This window comes from Salmo salar, chromosome ssa11, assembly GCF_905237065.1.
Source record: "Salmo salar chromosome ssa11, Ssal_v3.1, whole genome shotgun sequence".
Taxonomy (NCBI): domain Eukaryota; kingdom Metazoa; phylum Chordata; class Actinopteri; order Salmoniformes; family Salmonidae; genus Salmo; species Salmo salar.
In genome coordinates, this window is record NC_059452.1 from 84198616 (window position 1) to 84221440 (window position 22825).

General features: G+C 43.7%; 1 protein-coding gene across 4 annotated transcripts in view; it reads right to left on the reverse strand.

The window, feature by feature from the left end:
- Positions 1-24: 24 nt before the first annotated feature.
- enp2 (Ectonucleoside triphosphate diphosphohydrolase 2) overlaps positions 25-22825 on the reverse strand; it is a 47852-nt gene continuing 25051 nt past the window's right edge. For all 4 annotated transcript variants that reach the window (XM_014128470.2, XM_014128472.2, XM_014128471.2 and 1 more), the window contains exons 2-9: positions 18722-18839; positions 16938-17088; positions 13779-13938; positions 13135-13362; positions 1487-1762; positions 1158-1277; positions 777-911; positions 25-549 (exon numbers count right to left, since the gene is read on the reverse strand). In XM_014128470.2, the coding sequence (XP_013983945.1) occupies positions 334-549; positions 777-911; positions 1158-1277; positions 1487-1762; positions 13135-13362; positions 13779-13938; positions 16938-17088; positions 18722-18800 (1365 nt within the window). In that variant the 5' untranslated portion in view covers positions 18801-18839 and the 3' untranslated portion in view covers positions 25-333. The remainder of the gene's footprint in view (positions 550-776; positions 912-1157; positions 1278-1486; positions 1763-13134; positions 13363-13778; positions 13939-16937; positions 17089-18721; positions 18840-22825) is intronic.

The window sequence follows — 22825 nt, forward strand, 5'->3', positions numbered from 1 at the left end:
TACGTACTTCAAACACCACTCATGTACAAAACAAAACAGTTTATTTTTTGTTATCAAAATACAAAATGAATATAAATCACAAACAAATGGCACATAAATGTTGGGTAAATGTGTTGTGAGAGTGATGTTGAACATTAATTACAGCCTACAATGCATGCTGTACAGAAAACCCCCTATTTGTTAAAGCGAGGATATTTCAAATGTATTGACAGCCTGGGAGGACTCACTTTTTTTCTCTGTGTAAAGGGAGACAATATAATTAATACTTTAGCCAACGTTATATCTACACACTCCAGGATAGTACCACCAGCATAAGGGATTCCCTTATGATGATTAGCTGGCAATGTCACTGCTTCGTTTCTTCTTCCCGCGGCAGGCTTGCAGGGAGATGTACATCAGGGCGGCGGTGAGGAGTAGGGTGAAGAGGAAGAGCAGGGCCGCCCAGGCTCCAGGTTTCAGAGCCTTCCTCAGGCCTATGCTCTCCCCCGGCAGCAGACTGCTCAAACTGAGCATGTAGCCCAGGGCCCAGCCCACAGAGGCATCTCCTGCCTAGTGACATTTCAAACAAACACCTCAGGTTAGCCTGGGTACACTCAGAGCATTCTGATAGGCACTTGGTGCACTAGGGGTTAAAGCTGAAATGGAGAGGCTGTAGCCTAAAAATAAGTAAATTACAAACACTAACAATACTTTGTGTAATGTCAATGATTATGCTGGTATCTGGAGTAAAATAAGGATATAGAGAAATAAATCATATTCACATCAAGTAAGCTTACCTTTTTCTGGAATGAAATGCGGGGGAATGAGATCTCGTCAAAGCCATAGCCTCTCGTGAAGAGCACCTTGGTGAAGACAGAAGCAGCACAGAAGTCCTGCAGACGAGGCTTCTGGTATGGGGCCAGCACCAACATCTGAAACAGGATACAAAAATGTGTATTACATAGCCATGATATGCATCCAGAAATACATGAAACACATACAAAACCATAATTCATGGAGAAACACATGCAAACACTGACAGTGTCTCTCATATGCATGCAGGATCTCTCCCCTTCACACACAAATGTTCTCTCTCACTCTCTTGCACACACACACACACACACACACACACACACACACACACACACACACACACACTCTAAGAGAGGGATGCTGACCTCATTGATGCTCATGTTACAGACAGCACGGGTTGCCTCTTCCAGTTGGGCAGGTGTGGCGACAAGGATTCCTGTAGTAGTCTGTAGGAACTGGTGAATGTAGAAGAAGGCTGAGAACGCCTGATGGACAAATGGAGAGAAAGAGAGAAAAAAATGATGAGTTAGGATTAGGGTCTGAGCTGTAGTTAGGGTTAGGTTTGTGTTTGAGGGTTGGGGTTAGGGTTAGGGTTAAACCAGGATGTGGACATGAAACTAGGTTTAGGGTTGTAGTTGAGGATAGGGTTAGGATTGATTCAACCACTGTATGGGCCCCTCCTAATGCCTCTCACCATGAAGCTGCCACTGACATTGGGCTGGAACACCTTGTCAAAGGAGCACTGGGAGAAGGGGCAGCTGTGGAAGGAGAAGATCTCAGTCATGTTGCCCAGGCAGTGATCGTAGTCGCCACTGCCCTCCACAGACAGGGCTGCCTGGGGATTGTAGCCAGAGCTGGGTGTCTGGCCCACCGTGCAGGGAGAGTCAAACAATGTCCCCACCTTCATGGTGACGTTGTAGCCTGCAGGGAAGCACGGGTGGGACAACATTTTCCCTGTGTGACCCTGAGCCTGAGAGAGAGAGAGAGAGAAATGATTCCATTAACTTGACACATTCCTTTAACAAGTAGAGAGCAAGCTACAGTCATAAATGGAGTACTATGGTACTGAGGACCAATATCGATTGTTGGAATTAATGCCTGGGATGACTTTCAAATACACATGGTTATCTTAATCTGTTATAGATACAACACATAAAAACAATCTGGGGGTGGTATATTAGTGGGTGGGATTCCAATGATTTATAGCAAAGTTTCTATATTTCAATGGCGCTGATATGATGGTGTCTTGTAACGTGATATGACTGGGAAAGACTCCGGGCCCTTGCTGTAGTGCATAAAGGTAAATACACACTATGGAGACGGAAGGTACAGTGGGTGGCATGGTACTGCAATGTCGTTTTTCGTCACAAAAGGGGCGGCTCCTTGTAATACAGTCCGGGATTCGGCGCAATTTTGTACTACCTAAAAACTGAAAAGCGCCTTATCATTCCTTTTGCAGACGTGGGAGCAGTGTTGTCGCTTGGTTCCTTGATCTGATATGTAGGCTATATTAACCAGAATCCGACTAGACGTTCATTACCTTCTCTCTCTAGTCAGAATGCGACTATGCCACGATCAGGACAGCGCGGAACCGGCTTGAGAAAATGGACCTCAATCCAGGGGTGGGAGATGGCAGTGTACTCCTAATTATTCCATTATCCCAACTGACAAATCGAGAAGATTGAAATACTGCTAGTTTTTCGTCAGCATGCTATTGCAGCCAATTGGATTCCATGAAAATGCGACGCCTAGCATTGGGGCGAGATGTCATTAAAAACGAGCAGAATTTCAATCTTCTGGATAATATTTTTTTGCTATCGAACCCTGGTGAATGGGAGTGGGACTGGTGAGGATATCGTGTTACGCTGCTCTAAAAAAAAACACTCTACCCACGTAGATCAAATCAAATCAAATTTTATTGTTCGCATACATGTTTAGCAGATTTTGTTGTGGGTGTAGCGAAATGCTTGTGTTCCTAGCTCTAACAGTGCAGTAGTATCTAACAACAGACAACAATACACAACAATATAACAATAGACAACAATAAATCTAAAGTAAAATAATGGAATTAAGAAATATAAAAATATTATGACTAGCAATGTCGGAGTCCGGAGTGCGTTTGTATGTATGTATGTATGTATGTATGTATGTATGTATGTATGTATATGTAACAATAGCTAGCTAAGGTATTAGCAGGCTATTGTATGTGTGAACGATGGCTAGCTCCTCGAATGATCCCAGTCCCTTGTATTGTGCATCTGTTGTAGAAAGAGGCGACGATTCGCAGAACATATGTGCTCTACAAATGTTTTATTTTCTTTTGGATGCAGATGCAGGATGCAGAGTGTGAATTCTGCTTAATTAAAACTACCTGATCTCCAAAGTCCACGTCTATAGTCTCAATCAACCACACACAACGCAGAGTTACAGCAGTGCAGTACACCAATTCACTGCTGGGAGGGGGAGGTTTTTCTCATACTCTGATCAAACCCCTGTAAAGCGTGTAGGTGCAGGAGGTTCCCCCATGTTTTGCTCCACAAAAAAATTGGATGAAAGCCCTTCATCTAGTGTTAATCCAAATGCCCCTGTAGATGGTCTAGCTGAGCTGGTCACTCAGCTAGCCCGGGAAATAGGGAGCTCCATTAGGGAAGAACTACAGAGTGGCAGGTCCAGTACTTATGAGCCACCAGTAAGTCCAGAGAAGATAAGTGATCATCATTCAGAGTCAGTAGGAAATGTAGACATCAGTAAAATTAAGTTCATCATGCAATCAGACATGAAGGAACCTCCTACATATAGAGGAGATGGTACAGACAAATGCTCCATTCATGAATGGGAGGAGTTGATGAGAATATACTTGAGGAGGAAGGGACGTCCTGTTGGGGAACAATCATATGAGATGATTAGTCGATTATCTGGCAAAGCAAGAGACATGGTAAAGATACATTTACGCAATGAGACATCTGTTGATCCTACAGAGAAGCCAGAGATTGTATTTGACATTCTGAAACAGAATTTCAGTGAACTGGCCTATTCATGCATGCCTTTGGCTGATTTTTACAACACTAAGCCTGTACCTGGAGAGGCTGTTATGGAGTATTGGGTTCGATTGAACAAGGCCGTAGATGTCACTGACGAGGTCCTTAAGAGACAAGGTAAGACGATTGACAGCTCCAACTCCGATGTCGTCAGGATGTTTGTAACATACTCCACTGTGATGCACTGTAGACATGAGAACCTGTGCCTCTGGTGCTTTTCCCCAGATTATTGGAAGTCAAATTGTCCAAAACAGGGTGAACGCTATGCCAATCCCGGTGGTGAGAGACACCCACCACAACAGCAGAGAAACTCACCACAGCAGCAACCGTTAAACTGACACACCCACAGGTGAATGGGGGAAATGTGGGTGTTCAATTGTCTGCCCCCAAGAAAAAATCTGATGATCTCGAGAAAACATATGAGATTTTGAGCTCTGATGCGAAGGAAGGAGAGAAAATTGTTATGTTAGGTTCACAAGAGGTTGAGGCTTTTTCTAATTTGTTTTACACCTCTGTCTGTACATGGGAAAGTGCAGCTTAAGGGCATGCTTGACACTGGGTCTATGGTCTGTACATTGAGTGAACTTGCAGAGCAGAGACTTTTGGAAGCACGTGCCCTTCCTCAGCATTATCAGACTCCTACAGAGTTAGTGTTAGTGGGGTTTGGGGGGGAAGAAGACCTCGAAGTGTTTCTATAATTTGGAGATGCAAATTTATGGGATTGATGTTAAAGTGCCCACCCTAGTTGTTCCTGGACAGCATGATGATCTCATCCTGGGATCGAATGTCATTAAGCATCTATTGCATGAGATGAAAGGCACTGACAAATACTGGAAGCTCGTCAACAACATGGATGGCCAGACCCACTCACCAGAGGGTAAGCAGTTTCTGCAGATGATGACAAGTGTCACAAGATGGAAGGGACAGCAAGTCGATAGCAAGATTGGGACAGAGAAGCTCACTCAAGCTGTAACTCTTTCGCCCAAGACTGAACACTTAGTTTGGGGTAAACTTCCTAAAAATGTGGCATTGTCTCCAGGCAGCACTGTAATAGTCGAGCCTACCGGGTCAAAGGTCATGCCCAGAAACATACTTGTGGGTAGAGTTATTACTCCCATGTGGGAGATGGCTGGGTCCCTTTAAAGGTGGTAAACTGTTCTGACAAACATCTCACCCTAAGACGTAACATGAAGCTGGATGATGTGTCTACATGCTTGGCTGTTGAGGATGCAACAATCTTTCAGGGCCTCCATGAAGTGAGGAAAACCCCAATGGAGAGAAGCAGGATGACAATGGCTGCCACAACCTGAAACAAAGACTGTCTGATCTAGGATTAGGAGACATTGACATTGATGGATGCCAGGTAACTGACCAGTGGAAGGAGAAGCTTGTGAATACCATCACAAAATATGAAGACATCTTCTCAAGACATAATCTGGACTGCGGAGAAGTAGGTCTCATACGCAAGTCGGTTAGTGAGTATGCCTCCCCTTTAGTCATGGTATGGAAGAAAGACGGGAGTCTGAGGTTATGCACTGACTTCAGGTGGATGAATGCACGAACAGTGAAAGACACTCATCCCCTTCCTCATCAAGCAGATTGCCTCACAGCCCTTGGTGGCAGTGCATTTTTCAGCACCATGGACTTGACCTCAGGATTTTATAACATTCCAGTTCATGAAGAGGACAAGAAGTACACAGCCTTTACCACACCGATGGGACTTTATGACTACAATCGCATGCCATAAGGTCTGTGTAACAGCCCGGCCTCTTTCATGAGAATGATGTTAAGTATATTTGGGGACCTACATTTCTCAAAACTCCTTTGTTACCTAGATGACTTGTTGGTCTTTGCACCCACCGAGGAACAGGCTCTACAGCGACTTGAAGTTGTGTTTAGCCGTCTAAGAGCCAACAATCTCAAACTAGCACCCAAGAAATGCCACTTCCTACGAAGAACAGTGAAATTCCTCGGACATATCATTAAAGAGGACGGTGTGTCAGTGGATCCTGAGAAGGTGGAGGCCATTGCCAAGATGAGCCAAGCTCAGCTGATGGAGGCAGACGGACGCACTCCCTCTGCTCGGAGGCTGAAATCCTTCTTGGGTATGGTATTATATTACCAGCACTTCATTCCTGACTGTTCCGCCATAGCCAGACCTATGTTTGCACTCACTGGGGGTCAAAAGAGAAGAGGAAGAGATGGGAAGAAGGGCAACAGTGGAATTTTCCGGAAGCTGACGCTATCGGATTGGACTGAGGAGTGTGTTGTTGCATTCCAGAAGCTGAAGGATGCCCTTTTGAATTGTGTCATGCTAGCTCACCCTGATTTCGAGAGGCCGTTCATTCTCTTCACTGGCGTTTCTTTGGATGGTCTCGGGGCTGTGCTTTGTTGAGTGCCTGAAGGTGAAGATAAGGCAAGGCCCATAGCATTCACGAGCAAGACCCTGAGTAAGTCGCAGAGAACGTATCTGGCACACAGACTTGAATTTCTAGCACTGAAATGGAGTGTGTGTGAGAAATTCAGTCATTGGCTTAAGGGGCACGAGTTCAATGTCTGGGCAGATAGTAACCGTTAACGTACATCATGACAAAACCCAAGCTGGACGCTTGCGAGCAAAGATGGGTTGCCAAGCTGGCACCGTACAACTTCGATTTGAAGCGTATCTCAGGCAGCAAGAATACAGTAGCAGATGCACTGAGCCGCGACCCCTTCGCAGTGACTGTCACGCAGAGACTGATGAGGGAGTCCTACCTACCACTTCTGTCTGAGGCTGTTGGGACATTGAATGATGATGTCCAAGATGCCTTCCGTTGGGCTTCTTATTCCCAGGAGATAACCTCCTTGACCACCGCTGAAGTGAAGGCCATATGTCAGCTCCATATCGACTGGGAATGTTCAATGGAGATGCAAGCAATCCAGCTTGGTTCCAACACCCAACAGCTGCTTTCTCCTGGTATTGACACTTTGCCTGAACTCTTGCACGAGGAACTTCGAGATCTCCAACTGCAAGACTCCAACTGAGATCTCCAACTGTGACTTCCAAGGTCATCCCTTTCGTTTTCAATAAGAAACGGCCCACCAGATGAGATCGATACAATGTTTCTTCTCAAGTGTTGTTGCTGATGAAACAGTGGGACCGCTTGATCCTAAGAGAGGGAGTTCTGTATCGTGTCATTAAGGAGAGTCACACAAACTGGAGAAAGTTCCAGTATGTCTTGCCAGAGGTGTTGAAACTCAAAGCGATGACTGGCATTCATGACCTTGCAGGACATCAAGGCCAAGCTAGAACTCTGGCCAGACAGAGGTTTTTCTGGCCTGCAATGGAGAGAGACATCAAGGAGTATGTGCGCTCCTGCCAGAGATGCGTTATAGTAAAGACTCCAGAGCCAGCGGCTAGAGCCCCGTTAGAGAGCATCAAAACTTGCTCTCCCATGGAGTTGGTGTGTTTGGATTTTTGAACAGCGTAAGACAGTAAGAAGAACTCAGTTGATGTTCTGGTGGTGACTGACCACTTCACTAAACTTGCCCATGCATGGCCATGCAGAAACCAGACAGCCAAGCAAGTAGCTCGTAAACTGTGGGATCATGTCTTCTGTGTCTACGGATTTGCTTCAAGTATCCATACTGATCAGGGCGCAAATTTCGAGAGCGAGCTAATAGCAGAACTGCTTAAGCTCTCCGGTGTCCAAAAGTCAAGGACCACGGCATATCACCCTATGGGGAATGGAGAAACTGAACGCTTCAACAGGACTTTAGGTAGCACGCTCAGGAGTCTGCCCTTGAAAACCAAAGAACATTGGCCTGAACAAATCCAGTCATTGACATTTGCCTACAATGCCACTGTTCACGAGACAACGGGCTATTCTCCATTCTTTCTCATGTTTGGTAGGGTCCCTCGGCTACAAGTGGATGTGATGTTCCGCAATGTTTTAGACGACTCCAGTGTTGTGGATTGCAACAAGTATGTCGAGACTCTGATCACTGGGCTGAAGGAAGCTATGAGTGTTGTACAAAAGGCACACTGACAAGCAACAGAGACGACAAGGTCTGGAGTATGACAAGCGGGTTAAAGGCATCAGTTTCTCCATGGGGGATCGTGTCCTTATCGCCAACAAGGGTGAAAGGGGCCGCCGCAAGTTGGCTGACAAGTGGAACCCTGACATTTTCACAGTGACTTCAGTCAATCCACAAACTCACACATACATAATCCAAGACCGTTACGGCAGAGAGAAAGTGGTTCACAAGAATCTACTGCTGCAGGTGAATTTCCTGCCATTTGAAATTGATGATTCAGTGCACTTCAATGACAGTGATGCTGCAGGGCCTTCAATCAATGTAGATGCAGGAGAGGCCACCCACTCCGGCGATGGACTGGACAGGGAAGACATGGAGGACTCTGGGGAGGAAAGTGCATCTTGGGTGGGGGAGGATTCAAGCGATTACTCCGAGCTCTGGACATCAGATGGAAAGTCAGAACCAGAAGAACCTTGCTTGCTTGAGGAAAATTACCTGGGTAGCACTTCTGAGATCCTGGAGCTGATTCCTTCAAACCCTCCTCTGATCAATGATCTAAGGCCAGAGCCACTGTTAGTCACCATGGCCCTAGCCCAGTGGTGGGTCGCACAAGGGCGGGGAGGGTAGTTAAACCAGTCAAGAGACTAATTGAGTCAATCCACCAGAAGGTGCAAGTTTAACATTGTACAGAGATATAATTTAGTACAGAATGACCTTTTTTAAGGCTAAGAAGGTAGGTATAGTGTAAGAGGCACTATGCATCTAGGGGCAGTTGAAGGCCTGACCAACTTTCACTTGCCCTGAACCCTATTGGTAGCTTTGAGCTGAATTCAGAATTATGCCTTGAGCTTGGTAGGTTATTTTGTTGTTTTACAAGGTTGGTGAAATTCAGGAGGGGTGAATGTAAGTTGTTAAAGTACTGTGTGAATTTCACCAGGTTCATATATTAATATGTCATGTTGATATGTTATTATGCATGCCTGCATCCTGGGAGTAGGGGAGTGTGTACTTACGTTTTGCCCTGCGTGCTCAAATCATTTTGATGCACTATGAGAGGTAGGCACGCTTTTCTGTCGTCTTCAGAAAAGTTTGATTCTTTTAAGCACAAAGTCATACACACAGTGTTTTGTTCGTGAATAATGTTGTATATTTAGAGGTTACTCATAAGTGGATGGTATTGTTAAGATGCACTTGTAATTGTACTTTTTAGGATGATAAACATTCTGAATTCAACATGTGGTTAATAGCTAGCTAAGGTATTAGCAGGCTATTGTATGTGTGAACGATGGCTAGCTCCTCGAATGATCCCAGTCCCTTGTATTGTGCATCTGTTGTAGAAAGAGGCGACGATTCGCAGAACATATGTGCTCTACAAATGTTTTTTCTTTTGGATGCAGAATGCAAAGTGAATTCTGCTTAATTAAAACTACCTGATCTCCAAAGTCCACGTCTATGGTCTCAATCAACCTCATATATATATATACACACACACTCACACATACTGCTCAAAAGAATAAAGGGAACACTTAAGCAACACATCCTAGATCTGAATGAAAGAAATAATCTTATTAAATACTTTTTTCTTTACATAGTTGAATGTGCTGACAACAAAATCACACAAAAATAATCAATGAAAATCCAATTTATCAACCCATGGAGGTCTGGATTTGGAGTCACACTCAAAATTAAAGTGGAAAACCACACTACAGGCTGATCCAACTTTGATGTAATGTCCTTAAAACAAGTCAAAATGAGGCTCAGTAGTGTGTGTGGCCTCCACGTGCCTGTATGACCTCCCTACAACGCCTGGGCATGCTCCTGATGAGGTGGCGGATGGTCTCCTGAGGGATCTCCTCCCAGACCTGGACTAAAGCATCTGCCAACTCCTGGACAGTCTGTGGTGCAACGTGGCATTGGTGGATGGAGCGAGACATGATGTCCCAGATGTACTCAATTGGATTCAGGTCTGGGGAACGGGCGGGCCAGTCCATAGCATCAATGCCTTCCTCTTGCAGGAACTGCTGACACACTCCAGCCACATGAGGTCTAGCATTGTCTTGCATTAGGAGGAACCCAGGGCCAACCACACCAGCATATGGTATCACAAGGGGTCTGAGGATCTCATCTCGGTACCTAATGGCAGTCAGGCTACCTCTGGCGAGCACATGGAGGGCTGTGCGGCCCCCCAAAGAAATGCCACCCCACACCATGACTGACCCACTGCCAAACCGGTCATGCTGGAGGATGTTGCAGGCAGCAGAACGTTCTCCACGGCGTCTCCAGACTCTGTCACGTCTGTCACATGTGCTCAGTGTGAACCTGCTTTCATCTGTGAAGAGCACAGGGCGCCAGTGGCGAATTTGCCAATCTTGGTGTTCTCTGGCAAATGCAAAACGTCCTGCACGGTGTTGGGCTGTAAGCACAACCCCCACCTGTGGACGTCGGGCCCTCATACCACCCTCATGGAGTCTGTTTCTGACCGTTTGAGCAGACACATGCACATTTGTGGCCTGCTGGAGGTCATTTTGCAGGGCTCTGGCAGTGCTTCTCCTGCTCCTCCTTGCACAAAGGCGGAGGTAGCGGTCCTGCTGCTGGGTTGTTGCCCTCCTACGGCCTCCTCCACGTCTCCTGATGTACTGGCCTGTCTCCTGGTAGCGCCTCCATGCTCTGGACACTACGCTGACAGACACAGTAAACCTTCTTGCCACAGCTCGCATTGATGTGCCATCCTGGATGAGCTGCACTACCTGAGCCACTTGTGTGGGTTGTAGACTCCGTCTCATGCTACCACTAGAGTGAAAGCACCGCCAGCATTCAAAAGTGACCAAAACATCAGCCAGGAAGCATAGGAACTGAGAAGTGGTCTGTGGTCCCCACGTGCAGAACCACTCCTTTATTGGGGGTATCTTGCTAATTGCCTATAATTTCCACCTGTTGTCTATTCCATTTGCACAACAGCATGTGAAATGTATTGTCAATTAGTGTTGCTTCTTAAGTGGACAGTTTGATTTCACAGAAGTATGATTGACTTGGAGTGACATTGTGTTGTTTAAGTGTTCCCTTTATTTTTTTGAGCAGTATATATATATATATACACACATACATACATTACATATGGTCCCGTGTGGCTCAGTTGGTAGAGCAGGGTGTTTGCAACGCCAGGGTTGGATTCCCACGGGGGACCAATACGGAGAAAAACATTTATGAAATGTATGCATTCACTACTGTAAGTCGCTCTGGATAAGAGCGTCTGCTAAATGACTAAAATGTCAAATGTAAAATGATATACAGTGCTGTGAAAAAGTATTTGCCCCCTTCCTGATTTCTTATATTTTTGCACATGTCACACTTAAATGTTTCAGATCAGCAAACACATTTTTATATTACACAAAGATAACCCAAGTAAACACAAAATGCAGTTTTTAAGTGATAATTTTATTTATTAAGGGAAAAAAGCTATCTGAACCTTCATGGCCCTATGTGACAAAGTAATTGCCCCCCCTTGTTAAATCATGAATTTACTGTGAATAATCACATGTTTTGGAAAGCCGAGTTCAATTTCACTAGCCACACCCAGGCCTGATTACTGCCAGACCTGTTGAATCAAGAAATCACTTAAATAGAACCTGTCTGACAAAGTGAAGTAGGCCAAAAGATCTCAAAAAGCAAGCCATCATACCGCGATCCAAAGAAATTCAGGAACAGATGAGAAACAAAGTAATTGACATCTATCAGTCTGGAAATGGTTTCAAAGCCATTTCTAAAGCTTTGGGACTCCAGTGAACCATGGTGAGAGCCATTATCCACAAATTGAGAAAATTTGGAACAGTGGTGAACCTTCCCAGGAGAACTGCAGGCCTCTCTTGCCTCAGTGAAGGTCAGTGTTCATGACTCGACCATAAGAAAGAGACTGGGCAAAAATGGCATCTATGGCAGAGTTCCAAGGCGAAAACCACTGCTGACCAAAAATAACATAAAGGCTCATCTCACTTTTGGCAAAAAACATCTTGATCATCCCCAAGACTTTTGGGAAAATATTCTGTGGACTGACGAGACAAAAGTTGAACTTTTTGGAAGGTGTGCGTCCCGTTACATCTGGCGTAAAAGTAACACAGCATTTCAGAAAAAGAACATCATACCAACAGTCAAATATGGTGGTGATAGTGTGATGGTCTGGGGCTGCTTTGCTGCTTCAGGACCTGGACGACTTGCTGTGATTGATGGCACCATGAATTCGGCTCTCTACCAAAAAATCCTGAAGGAGAATGTCCGGCCATCAGTTCGTGACCTCAAGCTGAAGCACACTTGGGTTCTGCAGCAGGACAATGATCCAAAACACACCAGCAAGTCCACCTCTTGAATGGCTTAAAAAAAAAAATTAAGGTTTTGGAGTGGCCTAGTCAAAGTCCGGACTTGAATCTGATTGAGACGCTGTGGCCTGACCTTAAAGACGGTTCATGCTCGAAAACCCTCCAATGTGGCTGAATTAAAACAATTCTGCAAAGAAGAGTGGGCCAAAATTCCTCCACAGCGACGTGAAAGACTCATTGGCAGTTATCGCAAACGCTTGATTGCAGTTATTGCTGCTGAGGGTGGCACAACCAGTTATTAGGTTTAGGGGGCAATTACTTTTTCACATAGGGCCATGAAGGTTCGGATAGCTTTTTTCCCTTAATAAATAAAATCATCACTTAAACTGCATTTTGTGTTTACTTGGGTTATCTTTGTGTAATATTTAAATTTGTTTGATCTGAAACATTTAAGTGTGACAAATGTGCAAAGAAATCAGGAAGGGGGCAAATACTTTTTCACAGCACTATATGTATGTGTATGGACAGTATGTGGATAGAATATGTACTATATCTGAAGTATACGTGGATAGAATAGTATATGTACAGCAATAAATGAATAGGATGGCCTTGACTAGAATACAATATATACATATGAAATGGGTAAAACAGTATGTAAACATTATTGAAGTGACCAGCGTTCCATGTCTATGTACACAGGGCAGCAGCCTCTAAGGTGCAGGGATGAGTAACCAGGTGGTAGCCAGCTAGTGACTTAGTTCAGGGTAGGAGGCTGGCTAGGGATGGCTATTTAACAGTCTGATGGCCTTGAGATAGATGCTGTTTTTCATTCTCTCGGTCCCAGCTTTGATTCACCTGTACTGACCTCGCCTTCTGGATGATGGCGGGGTGAACAGGCTGTGAAGTGGAGTGAAGCTTACAGTAAGTAACCTTTAGGGGGTTCTGATGTTGTTGTGGCCAAACAGAGTGTTTCCTACCGTCACCAAGTGAGCCAGTAGGCGTTTGAAGACCTGGTCTCGTCCGTAGCACAGGAAGCTGTGTGTGTACAGGGAGTAGTCACGGCCGTACAAACGTAGCTTCATCCTGTCCCTCTTGTCCTCCACCTCGTCCTTGGTCACAAAGGTGATCTGGGTGGAAGCCCCACCAAAGTCCAGCGCCCCCACAGTCTGTCTGCCTGGGCTCAGCCAATGGCCCACAAAGCCATACTGCAGCGGGCACATAGGGATAAACAAAGTAATATGAGAGGTGTGTGGGTAGCTTGTCTAATCATCAGATGTTCTCTGTGTTGTAATGGTCACTAGAGGTCCTCAGGTAGCCATCTACTCAACCAACTACTCCTAAACGCAAGGATCACCTTAGTGGAAATCTGTCATTTGGTAGCTATAATCAATTTTCTTTCAATCTTCAAAGAACGTCTACAGAAGCTTGAAATGAAACTAACACAGAATCCTTATTTTTTTTAAGTGCTTATGGTTGCATTGAAAGAAAACCATAAGGCAGGGATCAATTTAGAACCACCATAGCAATGTTTATGCAGGATCTTTATTTACAAACAACTGTATACAGACTTATTCATGGTACCCCAAACAACTATAGAATGGTGAAAGCTGGGCCATGGTACCTTGATGAAGTTCTCCAAGAGATAGTTGACAGTGACCCAGCCGTACGCTCCCTCCTCCTGGCCACTTAAGATGGCTGCCCCCTGGTAGTGAAAAGGATACGACTGGATTGTATGACCCACTTCTTTTAAGATCTGGGCTGACTGGACAGGGCTGGAGATACTGTTGAGAAAGGGAAATGTACCACTTCAGATGCACAAAGAGTAGGTACAGGCACAAATCAACAAGGGGTATGGAATGAACAACATTACTCAGCTTGACAACAATAACCAGTGACGTAAAGTACTTAAGTAGAAATAGTTTAAAGTACTACTTTTACTTCACTACATTCCTAAAGAAAATAATATACTTTTTACTCCCTACATTTTCCTTGACACCCAAAAGTACTCGTTACATTTTAAATGCTTTATCAGGACTGGAAAATGGTCCAATTCACGCACTTATCAAGAGAATACGTGGTTATCCCTACTGCCTCTTATCTGGCGGACTCACGAAACACAAATGCATCGTTTGAAAATGATGTCTGAGTGTCGGAGTGTGCCCCTGGCTAGCCGTAAATATGAAAAACAATTAAATGTTGCAGTCTGCTTTGCTTAATATAAGAAATTTGAAAATATTTATACTTTAACTTTTGATACTTAAGTATACTTAGAACCAAATACTTTTAATCATGCTGTATTTTACTCTGTAACTTTCACTTTTACTTGAGTAACTTTGTATTAAGGTGTCTATACTTTTACTCAAGTGTGACAGTTGGGTACTTTTTCCACCACTGACAATAACCTATTAACCAGACAGACACACATCTCTCAATCTTGTTGTTGACTCATCTCAGAACCCCAACATGACTCACATTTTACCCTGCAATAACACAAAGAGAAAGACAAGGAGACAATTTGATATTTTCATTGGTTAGAAACTCTTATTGTGCAACTTTGTGTGTAAATGTATTTTATACTAACATTATGTACAGTTGAAGTCGGAAGTTTACATACACTTAGGTTGGAGTCATTAAAACTTGTTTTCAACCACTCCACAAATTTCTTGTTAACAAACTATAGTTTTGGCTAGACGGTTAGGACATTACTTTGTGCATGACACAAGTAATTTTTCCAACAATTGTTTACAGACAGACTATTCCACTTATAATTCACTGTCTCACAATTCCAGCGGGTCAGAAGTGTACATACACTAAGTTGACTGTGCCTTTAAACAGCATGGAAAATTCCAGAAAATTATATCATTGCTTTAGAAGCTTCTGATAGACTAATTTACATAATTTGAGTCAATTGGAGGTGTACCTGTGGATGTGTTTCAAGGCCTACCTTCAAACTCAGTGCATCTTTACTTGATATCATGGGAAAATCAAAAGAAATCAGCCAAGACTTCAGAAAAACAACTGTAGACCTCCACAAGTCTGGTTCATCCTTGGGAGCAATTTCCAAATGCCTGAAGGTACCACGTTCATCTGTACAAACAATAGTACGCAAGTATAAACACCATGGGACCACGCAGCCGTCATACCGCTCAGGAAGGAGACCCGTTCTGTCTCCTAGAGATGAACGTACTTTGGTGCGAAAAGTGCAAATCAATCCTAGAACAACAGCAAAGGACCTTGTGAAGATACTGGAGGCAACAGGTATAAAAGTATCTATATCCACAGTAAAACGAGTCCTATATCGACATAACCTGAAAGGCCGCTCAGCAAGGAAGAAGCCACTGCTCCAAAACCGCCATAAAAAAGCCAGACTACGGTTTGCAACTGCACATGGAGAAATGTCCTCTGGTCTGATGAAACAAAAATAGAACTGTTTTGCCATAATGACCATCGTTATGTTTGGAGGAAAAAGCTTGCAAGTCGAAGAACACCATCCTAACCATGAAGCACAGGGGTGGCAGCATCATGTTGCGGGGGTGTTTTGCTGCTGGAGGGACTGGTGCACTTCACAAAATAGATGGCATCATGAGGCAGGAAAATGATGTGGATATATTGAAGCACCATCTCAAGACATCAGTCAGGAAGTTAAAGCTTGGTGGCAAATAGGTCTTCCAAATGGACAATGACCCCAAGCATACTTACAAAGTTGTGGCAAAATGGCTTAAGGACAACAAAGTCAAGGTATTGGAGTGGCCATCACAAAGCCCTCAATCCCATAGAAAATTTGTGGGCAGACCTGAAAAAGCGTGTGCGAGTAAGGAGGCCTACAAACCTGACTCAGTTACACCAACTCTGTCAGGAGGAATCGGCCAAAATTCACCCAAAATATTGTGGGAAGCTTGTGGGAGGCTACCCGAAACATTTGACCCTAGTTAAACAATTTAAAGGCAATGCTACCAAATACTAATTGAGTGTATGTAAACTTCTGACCCACTGGGAATGTGATGAAAGAAATAAAAGCTCAAATAAATAATTCTCTCTACTATTATTCTGACATTTCACATTCTTAAAATAAAGTGGTGATCCTAACTGACCTAAGACAGGGAATCTTTACTAGGATTAAATGTCAGGAATTGTAAAAAACTGAGTTTAAATGTATTTGGCTAAGGTGTATGTAAACCTCCAACTTCAAGTATGTATGTATGTATGTATGTATGTATGTATGTATGTATGTATGTATGTATGTATGTATGTATGTATGTATGTATGTATGTATGTATGTATGCATGTATGTTTCTTTGATGTACATTCTGTTAACTTTGCTTGTGTTTAAAACCAGTGTGTGCAAGAGCATGAGAAATGTCTATGTGTACATATCTGCATGGAAATGGGTGTCTTAGTGTAACTTTGTGTGAACATGATGTGTGTATCAGTGGAGGGGAGGACGGGGGAGGATGGAATAGATGTGTTTGATGCCATTCCATTTACTCCATTCCAGACATTATTATGAGCCGTCCTCCCCTCAGCAGCCTCTACTGTTGTGCATGCTTCTTTAACCAGAACATATGACATCCCTTGTGTTTTAAACAGGTGTGGTAGTGTTTGCTTAGAGCTTGGCAGATGAAAGGAGGGGGCTTGTTCTTGCCTGTCTGCCTCTGAGTGGGAAATCCTTACCCACTGATTGTTTACATACAAAGATACACGCACACAAAGATACACAGACACAAATGCTTGTGCACTCACACTCAAACACACACAGATGCATACACAAACTATAACTCACTTGAGCAGCCTCATGCCAGCGGTGGCTCCGAGGTAGACAGGTGTGAGGTGGTGCCTGGCTCTGGGGATTTCCCGGGTGGCCTGGTCCAGACAAGACTGGAGGCTTCTCCCTGCCTCTCGCTGCTGTCCCGCATAGCTAGAGATTCCTCCACCTGCATAGCGGGAACACCCAGACACACTTAATGGCAGAACAAACACCCCTCACCTGGGTGTCCATGCCCTGGTTCATGGAGCAGGATTAAGCCCAGGCAGTGACCCAGGGATCAGGTCATGCAAGCCTTCCCCTAACTCAGACCAGATCAAGAGAATTCCCTGCATTCTATGGGGCATTGAAGCAGGAGGCAGGGCTTTCTGCTCAACACATTACATTGTGAGGGAGAAGTTGGGTAGTCTCACCCCTTGGAATGCTTCTGTTCCAACACACAAAACTCACACAAACTACTTTCCAATACAGTTAGCTAGCTTAGCTGGAGCCCGACGAATTCCAAGACAGACCAAACTGCCCCGGTGCAACCTTGAGTCTAACACCCTTGAACTCTTTGTTTCTAATACCCTGTGAGGTAGAGAGGAGGAAGAAGACTTCGAGACTTCAGTGTTTGATCCCATAATGTTATACTGGTCAGAGAATCCCAGGATATTTAAAGGTCTTAACCCATGCGGTTGCTGAAAGACAGTAAAGTACAATAAGTGAAGCATGTATTGTTTTCTTGCACCAGCGGTACAGGTGATGACAGATGGGAGGAGCTGTTGAGGAGTAGAGGTTGCTGCTTCAATCAATCAAATGTATTTATAAAGCCCTTTTTACATCAGCCGATGTCAAAGTGCTATACAGAACTCCCTAGCTGCAACCTACTTGCACTGACTTCTCTGATAACTTACTGTGCTTACTATGACTGTGACATGTGGTTGTCTGATCTAGCTATCTGAATGCACTAATTGTAAGTCGCTCTGGATAAGAGCGTCTGCTAAATGACTAAAATGTAAATGTAAGTGCTGTTTACATGTACTCTAGGAGAGCTGGTGTACTTGCAAATACTTCACATTAATTAAAGCAGCCAACTACCGTGATCTATACAAACACGTAACTCATGTAGGCATGACAGGACTGGAAAACCACACAGTGCACTGAGTCACTGCGGAACTATTGACAGATCCACCGTTGCTAGGCATCTATGTTTTTCTGCTTCTTTATCTCTGGCCTTGTGTGACGAGATACTGTAACCCACACGGTGTGAACACAGCACACAATGGGGACTGTTCTTTGCCAACTGGAGCGCCCAAAAAGTTTTCTTCTTGGGGTTAAGGTTTTGGGTAATACAGTATTTTACAATTATTATTGTAAAAAAGTATTATTATTATTTTTTACCTTTACTTAACTAGGCAAGTCAGTTAAGAACAAATTCTTATTTTCAATGATGGCCTAGGAACAGTCTGCCTTGTTCAGGGGCAGAACGACAGATTTTTACCTTGTAAGCTCGGGGATTTGATCTTGCAACCTTTCGGTTACAAGTCCAACGCTCTAACCACTACGCTACCTCCTGCCACCCCATTTGCCTGCTCTTTGAAAAAAAAAAATTGGATGTAAATCTGTCCTTTCTTGTACTTACTTCAAATAATTGGTTACTCACTGTTAACAAATGGTAATAGTACTTGTTTTAAGTCTCAAAAGGAACAAAAGAGTAATAACAATTTAATTACCATTCTACCAAGTCATTTCTATATTAAACACTTTGTAAATAGCAGACAACCCCCTGGAAGAATCCTTCCGTTGGGACACTGTCTTACCCTTGGGGTGGCATTCAGTGTGTTGAGTGACCACACCCGTGCCATTCTGCTTGTCTGCCGGCCACTTGTAGATGTACATGGCTGTGTGAGAGGAGCCTGCGTCCAGGACTATCCCATACTGGGGAGAGGGGGAGAGGGTTGGAGAGAAGAGAGGGAGATTAGAGACATAGGGACAAATCTTGAGAAAAAAGAGCTGATTTAGAATAATCCCCAAGAAAAGACAACCTAATTGGGTCTACCCCAAACCATAAAAGGTTACAAACGATCAGGTGTTTGAAATCCATCTATGCTAAGACATTTAATATGGATAGAGGCATCTGGAAGACATTTAACTAGATTGATGGCCTGTCCTCTGGCTTTTATGACATCGTGTATATATTTTGGCAGCAAGAATGTTGCTTGCATGTTTACTTCATGGTAAGATAGATGGAAAGTTGTAGAGGATGTGAAAGAGGATGAGGGAATTAATTAGGAGAAGTAAGAGGCCCTGTCTGGTCTGAGAACAACCCATGATTGCAAATCATGAAGGAACTGTTTAGAGTGTGTACGCTCCAATCCTGATTATGCTATGAATCATAAACTCTAAACCTGGTAAATTGTGTGTAAATATTCAAATGAGTAAGGCAACATTAACTTTCTAAGATACTGTCTTCTATTAAAACCCTTGGACCAACATCCTGCATGAGGCCACTTTGTAATGATGAAATTATTACAGGGGAACTTACTATGACCAAAATATGCTGAACAAAAATATAAATGCAAAGTGTTGGTCCCATGTTTCATGAGCTGAAATAAAAAATCCCAGAAATGTACGCTCAAAAAGCTTATTTGTTATGTGCACAAATTTGTTTACATCCCTGTTAGTGAGCATTTCTCATTTGCCAAGGTAATCCATCCACCTGACAGGTATGGCATATCAAGAAGCTGATTAAACAGCATGATCATTATACAGGTGCACCTTGTGCTGGGGACAATAAAAGTCCACTCTAAAATGTAGTTTTATCACACAAAACAATGCCACAGATGTCTCAAGTTTTGAGGGAGTGTGCAATTGGCAAGCTGACTGCAAGGAATGACCACCAGAGCTGTTGCCAGAAAATGTGATGTTAATTTCTTTACCATAAGCCGCATCCAACCCCATTTTAGAGAATTGGCAGTACGTCCAACCGGTCTCACAACCGCAGACCACGTGTAACCATGCCAGCCCAGGACTTCTTCACCTGCGGGATCATCTGAGACCAGCCACACAGACAGCTGATGAAATTGAGGAGTATATCTGTCTGTAATAAAAAACTAATTCTGATTGGCAGGTCCTGGATCCCAAGTGGGTGGACCCACTCATGGCTGCGCTCCTGCCCAGTCATGTGAAATCCATAGATTAGGGCCTAATTCATTTATTTAAATTTACTGATTTTCCTTGTAACTGAGTAAATTTATTGAAATTGCATTTTTATTGCATCATAAACCAGTCAGATGCCAAACACAGTCAGGTAATTAAACAAGTTTCAACAGCAGTGTCAGAGAGAGACAGCAATTAAAATATGTGACAAAGAGCTCTTTTAGGACCAGGGCACAAATACTAATAATCAATCATTTTGCTCTTTATTTAGCAATCTTACATATAAAACCTTATTTGTTCATCAACAATTGTGAATAACTCACCACAGGTTAATGAGAAGGGTGTGCTTGAAAGGATGCACATAGACTCTCTCCAATACAACCCAACATTGCAGAGTTCAGTCTTAAATCATTTTCCATACAGTCTGTGCCTGTATTTCGTTTTTATGCTAGTGAGGGCTGAGAATCCACTCTCACATAGGTACGTGGTTGCAAAGGGCATCGGTGTCTTAACAGTGCAATTTGCCAAGGCAGAATACTCTTGAGCCCAGCACAATACAGAAATCTGGCAGTGGCTTCTGATTAAATTCAATTTTCACAGAACCGCTTGTTGCAATTTCGATGAGGCTCTCTTGTTCAGATATTGGTAAGTGGACTGGAGGCAGGGCATGAAAGGGATAACGAATCCAGTTGTTTGTGTCGTCCATGTTGGGAAAATACCTGCATAATTACGCATCCAGCTCACTCAGGTGCTTCGCTATATCACATTTGACATTGTCTGTAAGCTTGAGTTCATTTGCACCAAAAAAATCATACAATGGTAGAAAGACCTGTGTGTTGTCCGTGTTAATAATGCAGACAGAGAAGAGCTCCAACTTCTTAGTCATAGCCTCAATTCTGTCCTGCACATTGAACATAGTTGCGGAGAGTCCCTGTAATTCTAGATTCAGATCATTCAGGCGAGAAAAAACATCACCCAGATAGGCCAGTCGTGTGAGAAACTCGTCATCATGCAAGCGGTCAGTCAAGCGAAAATTATGGTCAGTAAAGAAAACTTTAAGCTCGTTTATCAATTTAAAAAACTTGTCAATACTTTTCCCCTTGATAACCAGCTGTATATAACCTTCTGTATATTGTAAAAGCATTACATGGTCACTGCCCATATCATTGCATAATGCAGAAAATACATGAGAGTTCAGGGGAGTTGCTTTAACAAAGTTAACCATTTTCACTGTAGTGTCCAAAACGTCTTTCAAGCTGTCAGGCATTCCCTTGGCAGCAAGAGCCTCTCGGTGGATGCTGCAGTGTACCCAAGTGGAGTCAGGAGCAACTGCTAGCACGCGCATTACCACTCCACTAGGTCTCCCTGTCATGGCTTTTGCACCATCAGTACAGATACCAACACATCTTGACCACCAAAGTCCATTTGATGTCACAAAGCTGTCCAGTACTTAAAAACTATCCTCTCCTGTTGTCCTGGTTTCCAGTGGTTTGCAGAAGAGGATGTCTTCCTTAATTGACCCCCCATAAACGTAACAGACATATACCAGGAGCTGTACCAGGCCTGCAATGTCTGTTGACTCATCCAGCTGTAACGCATAGAATTCACTGGCTTGTATGCGAAGCAGTAATTGTTTCAAAACATCTCCTGCCATGTCACTGATGCATCGTGATACAGTGTTGTTTTATGAAGGGTATTGACGGTATATTTTTTTGGGCCTTTTCCCCCAGCATTGTCCCAGCCATATCCGGAGCAGCAGGAAGAATTAAGTCCTTCACAATAGTATGGGGCTTGCCTGTCCTAGCCACTCGGTAGCTCACCATATAAGACGCTTCTAGCCCCTTCTTATTAATGGTATCTGCTTCTTTTATACACGTCTTACTACTCAAAAGTTGTTTTAATTCTTGCTCAAAAAACTCCCGTGGCTTATTTTTCAAATTGGCATGTTTCGTCTCCAAATGTCTGCGCAAGAGTGAAGGTTTCATCGAGTTGTGAGATAGTACTTTTGCACATTTAACACTGTGGCTCTGCAAAGGCACTACCCCCAATATAAGTGAACCCCAAATCAATGTAGTTCTCATCATATTTGCGCCTCTTCGATGGTCCAACGTCCCTGTCTGTTGTTCGGTGCGTTCCTGGGTAAGGGGGCAGTAGCTCTTCGGCTGCATCAGATTCACAACTGTCAGTGTCCATGCTAGCTGGGCTAGCAACAAATGTAGGATTACTGATGCTAGCACTGGATTTGCTCGTTGAAACAGAACAACTTGTGTCATCAACAGGCGCAGGTGTAGTACTGCTGCTGGTAGCAGTACTACAGGTAGTACTGCTACGGACACAGGCATTACTTTTTTTTAACCATTCATCCATTTTCTAGCAAACGGAATGAGCAGCAGCTATGTTTGGCTACATACGGACCGTTAGTGGAATTCCCGCGAAAGAGTAACGGTAAATGTGATTGGATGTTAATTATTTGACTAGGCTACATGTATTTGACAATGTGCTGTTATTTGGCTGAACACTAGATGGTTTCATTTCATTTTTGGCAGTGAAACGAGGCTACTCAGGCGAGAAAAAAACATCACCCAAATGTGTAGCCCCGTTGGAAGATCTAAATGGACTGTTTCAAAATGTGAATCACATTTTTATTTGGCGTACCACCGACGGAATTGCGCGTACCCCCAGTTTGGGAATAGCCGGCCTACAGTATCGAAGACTGGGCATTAATATAGAGTTGGTCCCCCCCCTTTGCTGTGATAACAGTCTCC